We start from the raw sequence: 15,389 nt of genomic DNA, 5'->3' as shown, positions 1-15,389 counted from the left end.
TTCGCCGACGACTTACGGCCAGCTTACATCTGACGCTCTCCTCCGCGTCAGATGTAAGCTGCCGACAAGCATAAAAATGAAGTGTGTCACCCGGCGGTGAGAAGGAGAAGGAGATTTTTGATTGATTGATTTAAATATTTATTAACAGTTTGCAGAATTACAGTACATTTCAAGCACAAACTCAATACAAAGACTGTTAACTGTGAGTGGACGACCCAATTAAGCATTACACTTGTTTACAACAGGGTCCACATTGTTCAATTTATCAAAACATTTAGAGACGTACAAATAGACACTTCTATATAGTTAAAAAACAGAACAGGAATTCATCATAAAACAGTGTTCCCTGACCGGGAATCGAACCCGGGACGCGGCGGTGAGAGCGCTAAACCTTAACCACTAGACCACCACGGAGAATGATGATGATGATGAGAAGGCTGTGGAGGCTGAAGAGAACGGGCTATTTTATAAAGTATAAAGTTATTTTCAATGTCATCAAGGATCAGGGACAGGTTACAGTAATGACAATGTAATTCAGCTAGGGTTGCCATGGATGAAAATATTACAGGGGTGATCTGAACCAAACATGAGAACCACTGCTTTACATTACTTCAGACGATTTTGGACAGACAATGTTACTTTGAGGTGCCCAGATATCTCCCTGTATCCCTCGACATTCACAAGTCCCTCCCAGGGGCGTTTGGGTCTGTGAAAGAAGAAAACTACAATTGAAACTCCGCCCGTAGATGGCCTGCAGGCTGCATCTGTTCCATTGGCTAGTGCATATCACTGCCGGGTGACACACTTAATTTTTATGCTTGTCGGCAGCTTACATCTGTCGCGGAGGAGAGCGTCAGCTGTAGGCTGGCCGCCGCGCAAGTCCTCGGCGGAAGTGGAGCATTTTCTCCATCCACCAGCTGTCTAAAAACCCGGTTTTTCGGCTGCCGACAGCCGAGACTGTCGGCTGCGCAAAATCTTTTAGGCTATGGTGTGGCAGTACTCAGTGACAGGGAGAGACAGACGGCCTGTGCGTAGACGTAGCAGCACTACGTGCCCGCCTGCTGTACTCAGCGTTGACATAATTGATGGGTGACGGTGTATGAAGGTTCCAGGTGGCGTCCAAACAACATGTTAGCCCCTCGATAGCCGGAGCAAGGTTAGGATTGTTTGTTTTGGGTTTTCGTTTGTTATTTACTTTGGGCTTTATTGCTTTTGTTTGGTTTTGTTTGGTTCACTTTGCTTTATGCCTGTCTGGGTCTCTATGTTGATGCCTTTACTACTGATTGAATCACTGAATTATAATCGACTATAAAGTATTTTATTGTTGGATTGTACTAATGTGATTATGCAAATGCACTGCTTTTATTGTTGAATGAAAACTATGAAATGTTAAAGTATTTATTCTCCATTTTTCCATAGTTTTCACGGTGTACAATCCATACTTCCAAAGGAAATAAAAACACCCGTTGAGACCAATCCTCTTCTATTCTTTCACATCGAGGGCAGCTACACTAATATCTCCCCCCGTCCGATTTCTTTCCAAACAAAAAGCTCCGTGACCCGTCCGCTTTTACTGCCAATAAAATTGTGTTAATGCTATCCATTTCCCTCTTCCCTCCACTGATGTAAACAGATCCTCCCTCATCCTCTTTGCGGGTTGCTGAATGTCGATCCGGTCTCTGTCCAGAGCGGATATGGTATAGGCTGACGGGCTCTAGGCAGGATCTGAGCGCACAGAGGACCAAATGACCGGATACAGTACTGGGACCTATGTGGAAACACACGTCGTTGCTTCTGGTGACTGATATTGTCCTTTTTAATGAATGTTAGAAGAACCATTGAAAATCTGGTGACTGTCTTGGCCATCTGTAATATGCATGTTGCTCTCACTTAAAATGTCATACATATACAGTAAGTCAATTCATGCAATTATATTTCATATTCTAGAAACAACAGAACTCCATCTCTAAAATATTAACTTTTCAGGAAATGAAAAAGAATACTGCCTCATGTTTATGGTGACTTTATAGCCTATATATACTTGAATATGATCTTAAATTATGATCACTTTTACGGAAATATAGCTCAAGTGGGGTGATGAGGTTGTCCATCATTGATTAAACTAAAAATAAACTAAAAAAATTAAGATTTGGAGTAAGTTGTTTTGAACGACAGTTTGAGGATCCAATGGAGTTAGGAGGTTTAGTCAGAAGTGCTTTTTAATACATTGGTTCAAAATTTGTAAAAACCCACACAGGGTGTTCTATAGCACTGATTTTAAAGTTGTTTTTTATTTATTTTTGGGTTAAGGGGATAGTTGACAGACATCAACAAATTATCTCCTTGCATTTAATTACATTTTTACAGACAACACACACACACACACATGCACGAACGTGCGCGCGCGCACACACACACACACACACACACACACACACACACACACACACACACACACACACACACACACACACACCATCCATTAAGGACATCAAAGACCCCGGGGAATGCAGGACAGCCAGGACCCTGTCATTCTAAAGGTTGGATCAGGTTTCACACACAAGTAACTTCCCAGCTCCATTATTATTATTTAATTTTTTTAAACATACCCACTCACCGTTGACATGTTTTTTTAAACCATGATAGCCACCCCCACCCAGAGATGGGCAAAATACATTGAAAATGTATTTTGATACAAAATACAAATACTGGGTCAAAAATGTATCTAAATACAAAATACAAATACTGGTCTGAGAAATGTATTTGAGATACAAATACGTATTTTGTATTTTGAAAATACATGAAAATACATTTTCATGAACATGTGTATAATGATAAGTAAATTCATAATTGATTGCCAAATATTAAATGAATGACCTGTCAGAATGTCTAATACATTGAAGATTATTAAGAAGAACTTGAAGATATGAGCCTTGTGAGGTTAGTCTCCAACAACTGAAGGCCCGCACTACTCTGCCTCTCATTTGTGGTTCAATTTGAGTGTGTAAGCTTTGATTGATTGATTGATTGAAATATGTATTAACAGTTTGCAGAATTACAGTACATTTCAAGCAAAAAATCAATACAAAGACTGTTAACTGTGAGTGGACGACCCAATTAATCATTACACTTGTTTACAACAGGGTCCACCGCATGTTCAATTCATCAAAACATTTAGAGACGTACAAATAGACACTTCTATATAATTAAAGAACAGAACAGGAATTCATCATAAAGGAAGCAAAAAGGGAAAAGAAACATATACAGTGAGGGAAAAAAGGGGGGGGTGGTCGGGGGGGGGATTCAGATTTTCCGGGGGGCAGTTTCGAATTGCAGCCGTCCATAGGTGCCCTTTGAGAGCGGTTCTGAAGGAGTCAAGGGATTCATATGTCTTAATGACTGTTGGTAGGGCGTTCCACATTTTGGTGGCATAGGAGCGAAAATAATTTAGTCCCTTGTTTGTGCCGAATCTGGGTTGTACATGGTTTGTTGCACTCCCTCTGGTGTTGTGGGTGTGGACTTCGTTTACATTAAGGAAGTATTTAGACAGGTACATGGGTATCTTGGTGGTGTATCGAATCTTGTGGACCAGACCCATTGCAAGATGCTGTACTCTGTCGTCGACCCTAAGCCATCTCAGCCTGTCAAAGTGGGCAGGGGTGAGGTGGTTTTGGGGGGTGAGGCAAAGTAGGAGCCTGACCAGTTTGTTTTGGGAGGTCTGGAGCCTTGTTTTAAGGGCCTTTGAGGTGCTGTGGTACCAAGAGGGGCATGCATAGTGATAAAATGGCCACCAACGTAATCAAAAAAGTCAATCAAAGAACAAGATTCCTTTACAGGATCTCCTCACTGGTCAACAAAATCACCTTGAAGACCTTAACAGGAGGCCTCGTACAAGGTTTATTTGACTATGCATGCACCTCTTGGTACCACAGCACCTCAAAGGCCCTTAAAACAAGGCTCCAGACCTCCCAAAACAAACTGGTCAGGCTCCTACTTGGCCTCACCCCCCGAACCCACCTCACCCCGTGACCCCTGCCCACTTTGACAGGCTGGGATGGCTTAGGGTTGACGACAGAGTACAGCATCTTGCAATGGGTCTGGTCCACAAGATTCGATACACCACCAAGATACCCATGTACCTGTCTAAATACTTCCTTAATGTAAACGAAGTCCACACCCACAACACCAGAGGGAGTGCAACAAACCATGTACAACCCAGATCCGGCACAAACAAGGGACTAAATTATTTTCACTCCTATGCCACCAAAATGTGGAACGCCCTACCAACAGTCATTAAGACATGTGAATCCCTTGACTCCTTCAAAACCGCTCTCAAAGGGCACCTATGGAGGGCTGCAATGCGAAACTGGCCCCCATAAAATCTGAATCCCCCCCCACCGACCCCCCCCCCCCCTTTTTCCCCTCACTGTATATGTTTCTTTTCCCTTTTTGCTTCCTTTATGATGAATTCCTGTTCTGTTCTTTAACTATATAGAAGTGTCTATTTGTACGTCTCTAAATGTTTTGATGAATTGAACATGGTGGACCCTGTTGTAAACAAGTGTAATGATTAATTGGGTCGTCTACTCATAGTTAACAGTCTTTGTATTGAGTTTGTGATTGAAATGTACTGTAATTCTGCAAACTGTTAATAAATATTTAAATCAATCAATCTGATTGATTAATCAGAAGGCGGAATAGAAGTGACATCACACATTGTGTTGTGTTGTGTGTATGGGTGCGTGTGTTTTGACAGTTTAAACCTGAGGCAGTGTAAATGTTTAACATGTGTCCATTTGAGAATAAAATTACATTAAAACAAAAAAAGTATTTTATGTATTTGAAATACAGAAAATACTCAATCTGAAAGTATTTAGATACAAAATACATCTCATTTCTTCCATCCCAGCGAAATACAAATGACAAAATACAAAAAAGTATTTCAAATACGTATTTCAAATACATGTATTTCAAATACTGCCCATCTCTGCCCCCACCCCCCAATGATACCTGTTTTTGTGACATTTCCTCATGTTGAAATTGCCATGTATTGTTGTAGGCTATACTTTAATATTTTGATGAGAAATATTTCCTATGGAATTTATTATATGGGGTAAAACATACCCAATGTTAGTGATTTTCAACGTTAGTGTTAGCGTAAGCAACTCTGTGATGTAATTGTGAAGGACACACACACACAAACACAGTAAGATACAAGACAGGAAATGGAGTTCTTGCAGGTCAAAGATAACGTCTCATCAAACTACAACACAAACATTATTTTTTTCTCTTGTTGTCCAACAACTGAAGTTGTACTTCAGTTGTTGGCCTAATGATCTGAGGATTCAAAGAGACCCATTGTTATGTGTCGTACGTCTTTACAGTTAATACATGGTTCATAAACAAAGTATTACAAAAACAAACACACAATCAAATCATTCAATGAACAACAGGGTTCCGTTTCAGCTGTTTTTGTTGGTAATATAAATTCTGTCTGGAGCCACAAAACATAATTGAAGCTGATATGAATTAAGGTAACACGGCCTGTTCAGTCTAAACAAGTAATTAACATTGATTGGTCTACATTGTAGTACAGTATGTATTTAATTCCATATCAGTCCTACAGCAACAGCACTTGTAAAAGTAATTCATGATATAGGGTGTCCATTCTCTTACTCCTTGATGAAATGGCTGCATGTGATACAATTGATCGTACAATTTTAATGCAATGTCTGAAGTACTGGATAGGTCTATCTGGTACAACCTTGTCTTGGTTTTCCACATACCTAATGTAACAGGCAGAAGTTATTTTGTCAATCTAGTTGTCTCCACCAGGCCGAAGGCATGGGGAGAGAGTATGTTTTGCACTCCGTCCGTCCGTCCGTGTGTGTGTGTGTGTGTCCGTGTGTGTGTGTGTCCGTGAACAGCTAATCTCGGCCACCGTTAACCCGGTCGATGCCATATTTTGCACACACACTCCCTGGATGCCAACCATGAACCTCTGCCCCAAACTTTCCAGAACGGCCTGTTATAGCGCCACCAGGAGGCCGCTTTGTGCAAAACAAGTTTTTCAATGCCATATTTTGCACACACACTCCCTGGATGCCAACCATGAACCTCTGCCCCAAACTTTCCAGAACGGCCTGTTATAGCGCCACCAGGAGGCCGCTTTGTGCAAAACACGTTTTTGCACAGTACACCTACAGATTTTGTCCAAACATCACGCAAATTGCTACACAGTCTCTCTAGAGCCATTCAACGAAACTGGTCTTTCAGATTTATCAGACTCCATCCTGATTGGTTAAGATTGGCTTCCAAAGTTCACAGGTGCTCAGTTTCAAACAAAATGCTGCAAATCATGAACACATCGCGTGATTTCCGTGAAATTGTGCACCCACATTCCCACTAGGCCGAGGACGAAATGCCACATGAACAATTTCAACTCAGCCTCAAGGTGGCGCTATAACTGGCCAAAAAGTGTTTTTACCTCTAACTGCACGGATCTGTGGATAACCTGGTGGAGACCTGTGCCCGGAAGGGCACTTTTTCTAGTTGACTTTGATTCAGACAAACACAACATCAGTTTTGGTATTCCATATAGGGCTCAATTCTTGGTCATTTATTGTCTTCCCTGTATACTGCAGTTGGGAGAACGTATTACCACGGCGATCAGAGTGAATTTATATTTCTATGCTGATGATACAGTTTTAACTTAAAATAAGATGATTACTCCCGTTTTAGTTTCACATTGGCTCCTGGTTGTTTTTAAGTTTTTACTTTTACTCTTTTTATCTCTGTCACCTACTGACCTGTAGGACAAAGTGCCTATAGGTTAACAAACACACTGAAGCAGTTTTCTGCTTCTACGGCCTGACGGCTTGGAATAAACTCCCATTACACCTTAGACAGGCAGCCACATGTAGACATCTTTAAAGCACAGCTCAAGATCTATTTCTTCACTCTTGCTTTTAGTTGATTTTTAAATCTCTATGTTGTTATTCATGACCTCACTGTATTGCCTTATTCACTGCCTTTTTTGCTTTATTTTAAAGATGGGGTGTTGTTGTGATTTTATTTTCACCCTAAAACATGATCATCAGGTATTATTATTATATAATCTTTTTCTAAAAAGTGTACAGTAGTTGTTAAAATGACGTTTTTATGTGGACACGCCCACCAGTTCATTAAGTATGCCTGGTTTGCCTGCGGTGGGTGGTGATGGGTGCTGATCCACCTGAACTGAAGCCGCACCCACAGCTGTTGTTGTATGGATAAAGGGGGAGGGGTTAGGGGTGATATTGTGATGTCACTATATCACTGTTTTTTTTCATTGACACATTTGACAAGGTTTCAGCTTCCAGGAAGAAACCCTAAATACAAAGGAACGGCATCATTGCAACCAAACCAAGGGGTCTAATTAAGTACGTACTGTCACCTCATAAACTTAAAATAAATAAAAATTGGAAAAAAACGTAATGTTGTTTTATGCTTCTGTTTTTCTTTTTTCTTTATTGCTCTGTAAAGCACTTTGAGCTGCATTTCATGTCATGAAAGATGCTATACAAATAAAGTGTTATTATTGTGGGCTCGAGTAGTTCTCTATTGCACTTTCATTTTATTCACGGGCCGTTTTCCTGCTGGGCTGTGACGATTCGAACCCACACTGTTTATTCAGGAACAGCATTTAGTCTGTGTCTCACATCAGTCAGACAACAGGTCTCTGCGTCCAGAGGCCCCAAGGAGCCCAGGGCTCCGTGAGGAGGTGCCGGGACCCCCGGCACAGGCAGTGGTGGTAGAGGGGGTCGGGGCGTTGGTCCTGGGGTGTCCTCCATGGGAGGAGTTGGTCCTCAGGGTAGCGAGGGACCCACCCGCGGGTCCGGCAGTTCCCCTGGTCGCTCCGGCCGAGCTGCTGAGGCGGGGGATTCGCTCCATCAGTTTGGACACGCCCCTCCTGCGGTGGAAGGAAGCCGGGGGGGTGGAGCCAGAGTCCGCCTGCTGGACAAGCTGTGCGTAGAGGTCGTGGAACACCTGGGTGGTCTCGTCCAGACCGTCGCGCGCAGAGATCTCCCAGAAGGGCAGCGCCAGACCGCTGGCCAGGCTCCGACCCTCTTCCTGGCTCACCATGCGGTCGTACTGGAGGTCCCTCTTATTGGCTACCACAGCCACGCCCCCCCACCGCCCCCCGCTCAGGTGCTTGACCAGGAAGCACAGGCGCATCACCTCATCAAAGCTACACCTGCCAATCACACAGAAATAACGATTTTCTTAATGATGTACTCATATGATGGTAAAATGGTAAAATTGTCATTTAGATAACTTGTTGTTTAGACAGAATCAGATGCTAGGTTCATTGTTTACCTGGTATGCTAGTTTACTGAGACACTACACTCTCTCTGAATTCTACTTGTGATCCTATTGTTTACTGAGACACTACACTGTCTCTCTGCATTTTATGTGATCCTATAGTTTCCTGAGAAACTCACCGTCTCTCTGCATTCTATGATCCTATAATTTACTGAGACACTACACTGTTTTTCTGCATTCTATGATCATATAGTTTACTGAGATACTACACTGTCTCTCTGTATTCTAGTGATCCTATAGTTTACTGAGATACTACTACACTGTCTCTCTGCATTCTATGATCCTATACTGAGATACTACACTGTCTCTCTGCATTCTATGTGATCCTATATAGTTTACTGAGATACTCAGTCTCTCTGTATTCTATGATCCTATAGTTTACTGAGACACTACACTGTTTTTCTGCATTCTATGATCATATAGTTTACTGAGATACTACACTGTCTCTCTGTATTCTAGTGATCCTATAGTTTACTGAGATACTACTACACTGTCTCTCTGCATTCTATGATCATAATAGTTTACTGAGATACTACACTGTCTCTCTGCATTCTATGTGATCCTATAGTTTACTGAGATACTCACATCTCTCTGTATTCTAGTGATCCTATAGTTTACTGAGACACTACACTGTTTCTCTGCATTCTATGTTTGTGTTTACCTTGTAAGCGTGTCTGGAAAATGACCAACTTGTTATGGAATAACACCGGTGTATGGGTTTTCAACAGCAAGTACTTTGTTTAGTTGTTACTTTTGGGTCATTTTATGAATGTATTTATTAAGTAACCGTGTAATAAGTGGGATAATATACCCCACACCAGTTGTTGTTGATAAATAACCCCCTTCAGGATGATTAAACACCTCTGCTTCGCCTCAGTGTTTAATCATCCTCTCGGCAAAAAACAAACAAACAAATGATCACCTGTCAGTCACAGAGTAGACGATCAGGAAGCCGTCGCCCCACTTGATCTTCTCCTCGATCAGAAGAGCATCCTCCTCCTGACAGAAAGGGGCCGCTAATGAGCTCTTGTGATGTGTGTAAAACATAATTATACCTTTCAAGGCAGGAACACCTCCCTCTGTGTGTTGCATTACACAGCATTTCCCAAACCTTGCAGGCTGTGACCCACTGACCCCCCCAAAAGATTTAACGGGGGATCCCCCAATAAAAAGCAAGGCTTTTGCACACCTACAGGTGACAGGTGCGTAGATGTGTATGCAAACTCTCACGTATATTGCAAGCTGCGTTCATGATTTGAGTTGGGCAGCAGGAGACCTGTGCTCCGAGGAGCGCTTTTTCTAGTTGTCTACTCATATTATGCTATAGCTATAGGCTATATAGGCTATACGCTACTCATCCCCTCCCCCTCAATCATTTGGGGAGTAGTGCTGCACGATTCTTGCTCAAGTGTGAATCTCGTTTTTCCTCCACAAGAATTGAGATCAGAATTCTTGCACGATTCAATTTTTTTCCATGAAAATATTAATTAAAAATGGCTTCATAATATGCATCATCATACATCATCTCATGAACAACTGGATTTATGTGATTGGTTAGCCGATTTGCTCGTCGACATATGACGTAAATATTCCCTTCATTGTCAATGGCATTTAATGTTTGTGTTGCCACAAAAAAAAGTAAGTCATATTTGAGGCACATATGACCTAATTTCCCCTTTCATTGTAAATGGCAAAAGTTTTTTGAGGGGCCTATATACAGCTTTTGTCCCAACACGTCTCATATTTAATATGAGACGTGTTGGGACAAAAGCTGTATATAGGCCCCTCAAAAAACTAACAAATAACAATAAGAGTAACTAAAATGAATTGGACAGCAGAAAGTCTTTCAGAATATCTTTCTTCCCACATGTTGATAACGCACTGCAATATAGTGTATAGAAATATAATCATCATTTGAGGTATAATGTGTTAATATGAATGTAGATTCATGTGTTGCATTATATTATAACATAAATGATTAATTAAAGTATTGTGAACTAAATCATAACATTATCAAATTGAATCATAACATCTCACCTGTCCTGCTGTGTCCAAAATCTCAAAGTTGACCACATCTCCTCCAATAGACACCTCATGTCTGTAGATGCTCTCTATAATAATAATAATACATTCATTTTTACATATTTACAAATCTCAACGTTCTGCAGGGTTTAAAAACAAAGGCATAAAATAGCACCACAAGGTAGCGCAGTGGAAAGTCCCTCCCCACCACCACTAGGTCCAACTCCAAGCCTTGCCGAGCCATGAGGCCCATATAGTAGCGTGAGGCGGCTGTGTAAACACTAAACAGCATGTACACCTATGGACCTACGGGCTGCGGGCCTGCGGCCGGAGCCTGTCAGTTGGGAGTGTTAGGCAGGCTCTACGTCCTCCCGGTGGGGGTTCTTCACTGGCAGGTGTATACAGTATACAGCATTGACAACACAGTAATGTGTGTGGAGAGGAATTTAATTGGCATAATGATTACATTGGGGAGAAATAGTGGTAAAAATTATAATTAACTACTATACATAATAGCCTATTTCTTAAAAATCATGTGAAGTGAGTGGTGCAACTCCGTGTGGGGGTCCCCGGGGGGGGGGGGGGGGCAGAAGTTCCAGACCCACAGGAACGCACCCAGGGGGCCGGGCCGATTCCGGTGAGCCGCCCCGCGTCCGAAACGGTTGAGAAATGACAGAGTTACCGTGTGGGGGTCCCCCTACTGTACCGTACTGTCACTGTACTGTACTGGCACACCCGAAATCACCATATATACATAGTTAATATGTGCGTGTGTGTTTGTGTGTGTGTTAGGTTTGCGCAAAGGTGGTGAAAAACAACCATGCTGTTTTCGTGCTCAGACGCACACACCCAGCCACCCCCCACCCACCCACCCACACACACACACACACACACACACACACACACACACCCACACACACACACACACACACACACACACACACACACACACACACACACACACACACACACACAGCTCCGTAAGGGAGTGGTTGCACCACTCAAAAAAGTATTTCAGCCCATGCTCTTTTCAGACATCATCATATTTAATTTGATGATTATTTTTTGATGATTATATGCAATACATGCAGCAATGGATTTTAAAGGTAACATTGTAGGCTACTTTCTAATTTGTACTCTTTTTAGCATACTGTATATCGGTAGCCTACTTTGTCACATAATAGGCTACCAATCCCAGCACTGGTTAGATCATAAATACATCTGGAGATTAAAATCTGTAATATGGTTGAGTTACATTTACATTAAGTAATGAAGTCATTATATTATGAAAGAAGAAGTCATTAATGACATCTTAAATATAGCCTATACATTATAAAGTCATACATATGAAATATGAGAGTCTACATGCCTAAAGTCATATTCATAAACATATAGCTAGCCTGCGGCTCCAGTCCCTGAATTGCTATAGCCATGCCCATTAATAGATAGATAATTGACACTGGATGAAAAAATGGGTTGCAAAATCGTGGGATAAAAATAATAATAATAAAACCAAAACAAAGATTGGTCATATTCATAAACATATATACCATTGTTGGGTCATATTCATAAACTTACCTAACGTAGGATCATACTCTCCAATGAATCTTCTAGTGGTAAACCTTACAGCCATCGCTGAAAAAAAAAAAAAGACAGAGAGACCTATAAATAACATTTTGAGTTGAGTTTAGACAGAGAATATAGATATTATCTCCAAATTCACCAAGGGCCACTTCACCCCTTCAGTAACCAGATCTCATTTTAATGATGTTTAATAGGACACAATAAACATTTTCCTGGTGTTTTTGTGTGTAATATGTGTTTTTAGATATTTTAGTGTTTCAAATGGTCTCACTTCCTTCCTGGACTTGTCTCAGTAAGACAGCCCTCCCCCTCTCCACAAGGAGGGGCAGTATACGTGCACCAATGCATTAGTCTCTATAGGACTACAAACTACATGCATTTTTTATGGCCATATAGGGTGCAAATTTGAAATTGTGCTACTGTTATCTACTACAAATACTATTAATATTGAATGACTGCAGTTTCTTCCAGCGGTGAAATGTCCCTTTACGTGGCTATCGTCACAATTAAAAGCTGACAATTTGAATTATTTAAATACAAACTATAAGAGTCATACAATAATCATGTGATGTGATGCATTGTTTCTCAAAAGTGTGTGTGTGTGTGTGTGTGTGTGTGTGTGTGTGTGTGTGTGGGAGGGGGTAGGGAGGTCCCTTTAGCAATAATAATAATAATAATAATAATGAACAGACCTGTTTTGCCGACAGCAGCCTGTCCCAGGATGACGATCCTCACCGTCCTGTTGGCCAGAGGTAGACTACCTGTCCTCCGCAGAGTCCTGGAGAACCCGCCAAAGTTTGACCCAGACATCCTAGACTCACTGTCCATCTATAAACTATTGTCCACAGTTTGACCCAGACATCCTAGACTCACTATCCATCTATAAACTACTGTCCACAGTTTGACCCAGACATCCTAGACTAACTGTCCATCTATAAACTACTGTCCACAGTTTGACCCAGACATCCTAGACTCACTGTCCATCTATAAACTACTGTCCAAAGTTTGACCCAGACATCCTAGACTCACTGTCCATCTATAAACTACTGTCCAGTTTGACCCAGACAGACTCACTGTCCATCTATAAACTACTGTCCAAAGTTTGACCCAGACATCCTAGACTCACTGTCCATCTATAAACTACTGTCCAAAGTTTGACCCAGACATCCTAGACTCACTGTCCATCTATAAACTACTGTCCACAGTTTGACCCAGACATCCTAGACTCACTGTCCATCTATAAACTATACATCCAAAACGACTGTCCTGTCCAACTGTGAACTACATGACGTCATGTCCATCTCCAGTATTTGACCCAGGTTCACCTTTTGACTGATAGAGTGAACATTACACATACAATGAACATTATTCTTTAGGTCCAAGATTGTTGGATTTGCACGTGTTACCGATTTGGAGCAATTGCAGAAATATTAGTTTAAATGACAAATTTGTTCTATAAATCGTGTGTACTTTATACTTAATTAAGACCGATTTTCAAATATAGGCTACATTATTTTTACATTTTGGACCAACTAGGCCTACCAGTTTTACATCGCCCACTCTTCTCTTATTGTTACTGAATAATAAAACACTCGTACAGTAATCCTGTCCATATATATTCACTGTCTGTACGTCCATCCGATGCAAATAAGTCTCTTACAGCTGTGATCCAATGATCCCAGACAGTCGGAGTCCACTTGCATACATGGTAGAACACTCCAGGCGTTGTAGGCTAAAATCCATTCATCCAAGAAGTCCATCTGACAGAATGAGTAGCTCCATATTCATTCAGTCCATCTATCAGAATGTGTAGCTCCACTCCATGAATTCACAAGTTAGTAGCAGGCTGACGTGACGTCATCATGTAGGCGGATCCCAGACTGTCCATCAGCTACTACATGATCCCCTACTATGGCTATGATCCATGGCATTAACCTCTCGTCACCAATGATTCAATGTGTTTTAAATTGTATTATTCTATACGCTAAATTCGTCATACACAATTTTTTTTTGCTAAAACTTTACCAAACTTCACCCTCTTCTTCAACTTGGAATTTACAATGCTCCTCAGATCCTTAGCCTAGTAAAATAAATGAAGAAAAAAGAAAAGAAAAACTGCTACAGCTGTTTGAATCATCTTTTCCCAACATTTGATATCATTGTATTATTATTGTATTGTATTCAAATTTTTATTGTTTGTGCTGTATTTCTTTTACCTGAATTCTAAATTAAAACATGGCAAGTGGCGGCTCGTCAGTAGAGAGCGCTAGCGCACAGTGCTCCCAAAACCGAGATCTTTAGAAATCTGTGTGATAGTAGCCTATAGGAATCCTATTAAAAGTGGTTAAAAGGGGTCATCATCAATGTGGCAAATTATACTTTATATATATATATATATGTGTCTTCCGTGAGGAAGAAGCCCAACAAACCCACGGTGAGGCCTTTAGGAGGGCCATGCAAGCCTCAAGCGGAGTCTGCGGCACCAAGGGCAAGGTGGAGCCTGCGGAACCGTTGCGGCTTGAGAATCCACCATTCCTGAATAAAGTGCCTGGTGCTGGGAGTCTGGTGCAACGCACAGGGCCTGACCTGGTGAGAGCAGGAGTGGACCTGGTGAGACGTAGGAGGGGCCCAGACAGGTGTCAACCCACAGAGCCTAGTCCTTCCATGTGCCAGAATGGTACCTCCCAGTCCCGGCAGAGTAGTTCAGGAGGAATGGATTGTGTGGCCCTGGTTTTTCCCTAATGGGACTTAGAGGGTAGCTACTGGGACGTAAGTCGGGACTTGATCACTCCCGGCTGGGTCACCTGAGTGAGGGGTATGATGTTGCGAGTCCCGAAACCCTGATGACCTTGGGATACATCACTGAGGATACGTCCCAGGTGCATCCATTTATGTGTGTATTTTGTTATATTATATACCGGTATATATATATCTGTGACGATAATGCTAATAATTATATGACTGAGAATGATACATCATCCAAAAAAGCTTCTGCATTTCTGCACAATATCCTAGCTTAAAATAGCCTGTAAGACGAGCCATTATAGAAATATTCTGAAAATCATATTTATCGAGTGACCTACAGTAAGCAAGGTAAACAAATACATAGACTGCAGAGAGACAGTGTAGTTTCTCAGTAAACTATAGGATATCAGGAAAACAATGAACACTAAACAATATACAATTTAAATAATAACCTGTCAATGAAAACTATAGGATACCGGGTAAACAATAAACATAGCAACTGTTTCGATGTACTAAATATATTTTTTAAACATTGTGGTCAGAAACAATTCTAACATAAACGTGAGACCAAATGACCATATCTGAAGTCGGCTTATATAATATGTAACAAATACACATGATAGTATTTTAATATTCCAGCACCACACAGCATAACATAACATCACCACACAAAG

General features: G+C 41.4%; 1 protein-coding gene across 1 annotated transcript; it reads right to left on the bottom strand.

Annotated features, from left to right (window-relative positions):
* Window positions 1–7,701: 7,701 nt before the first annotated feature.
* On the bottom strand, window positions 7,702–12,820 carry LOC310854616 (ras-related and estrogen-regulated growth inhibitor-like; the record flags this gene model as incomplete). The annotated part of the gene is made up of 5 exons (XM_083759291.1): window positions 12,663–12,820; window positions 11,965–12,021; window positions 10,402–10,475; window positions 9,287–9,363; window positions 7,702–8,236 (listed from the first exon to the last, which is right to left on the bottom strand). Exons 1-5 carry the CDS (start codon window positions 12,796–12,798, stop codon window positions 7,702–7,704), a joined length of 879 nt encoding a protein of 292 aa, XP_083615417.1. The 5' UTR covers window positions 12,799–12,820.
* Between the last annotated feature and the right edge of the window lie 2,569 nt (window positions 12,821–15,389).

The sequence above is a fragment of the Protomyctophum parallelum genome (genome assembly GCF_964188405.1).
Source record: "Protomyctophum parallelum genome assembly, chromosome: 2".
Classification (NCBI taxonomy): domain Eukaryota; kingdom Metazoa; phylum Chordata; class Actinopteri; order Myctophiformes; family Myctophidae; genus Protomyctophum; species Protomyctophum parallelum.
Note: the sequence above shows the minus strand (reverse complement) of the source record. Positions and strands in the feature narration are given on the sequence as shown.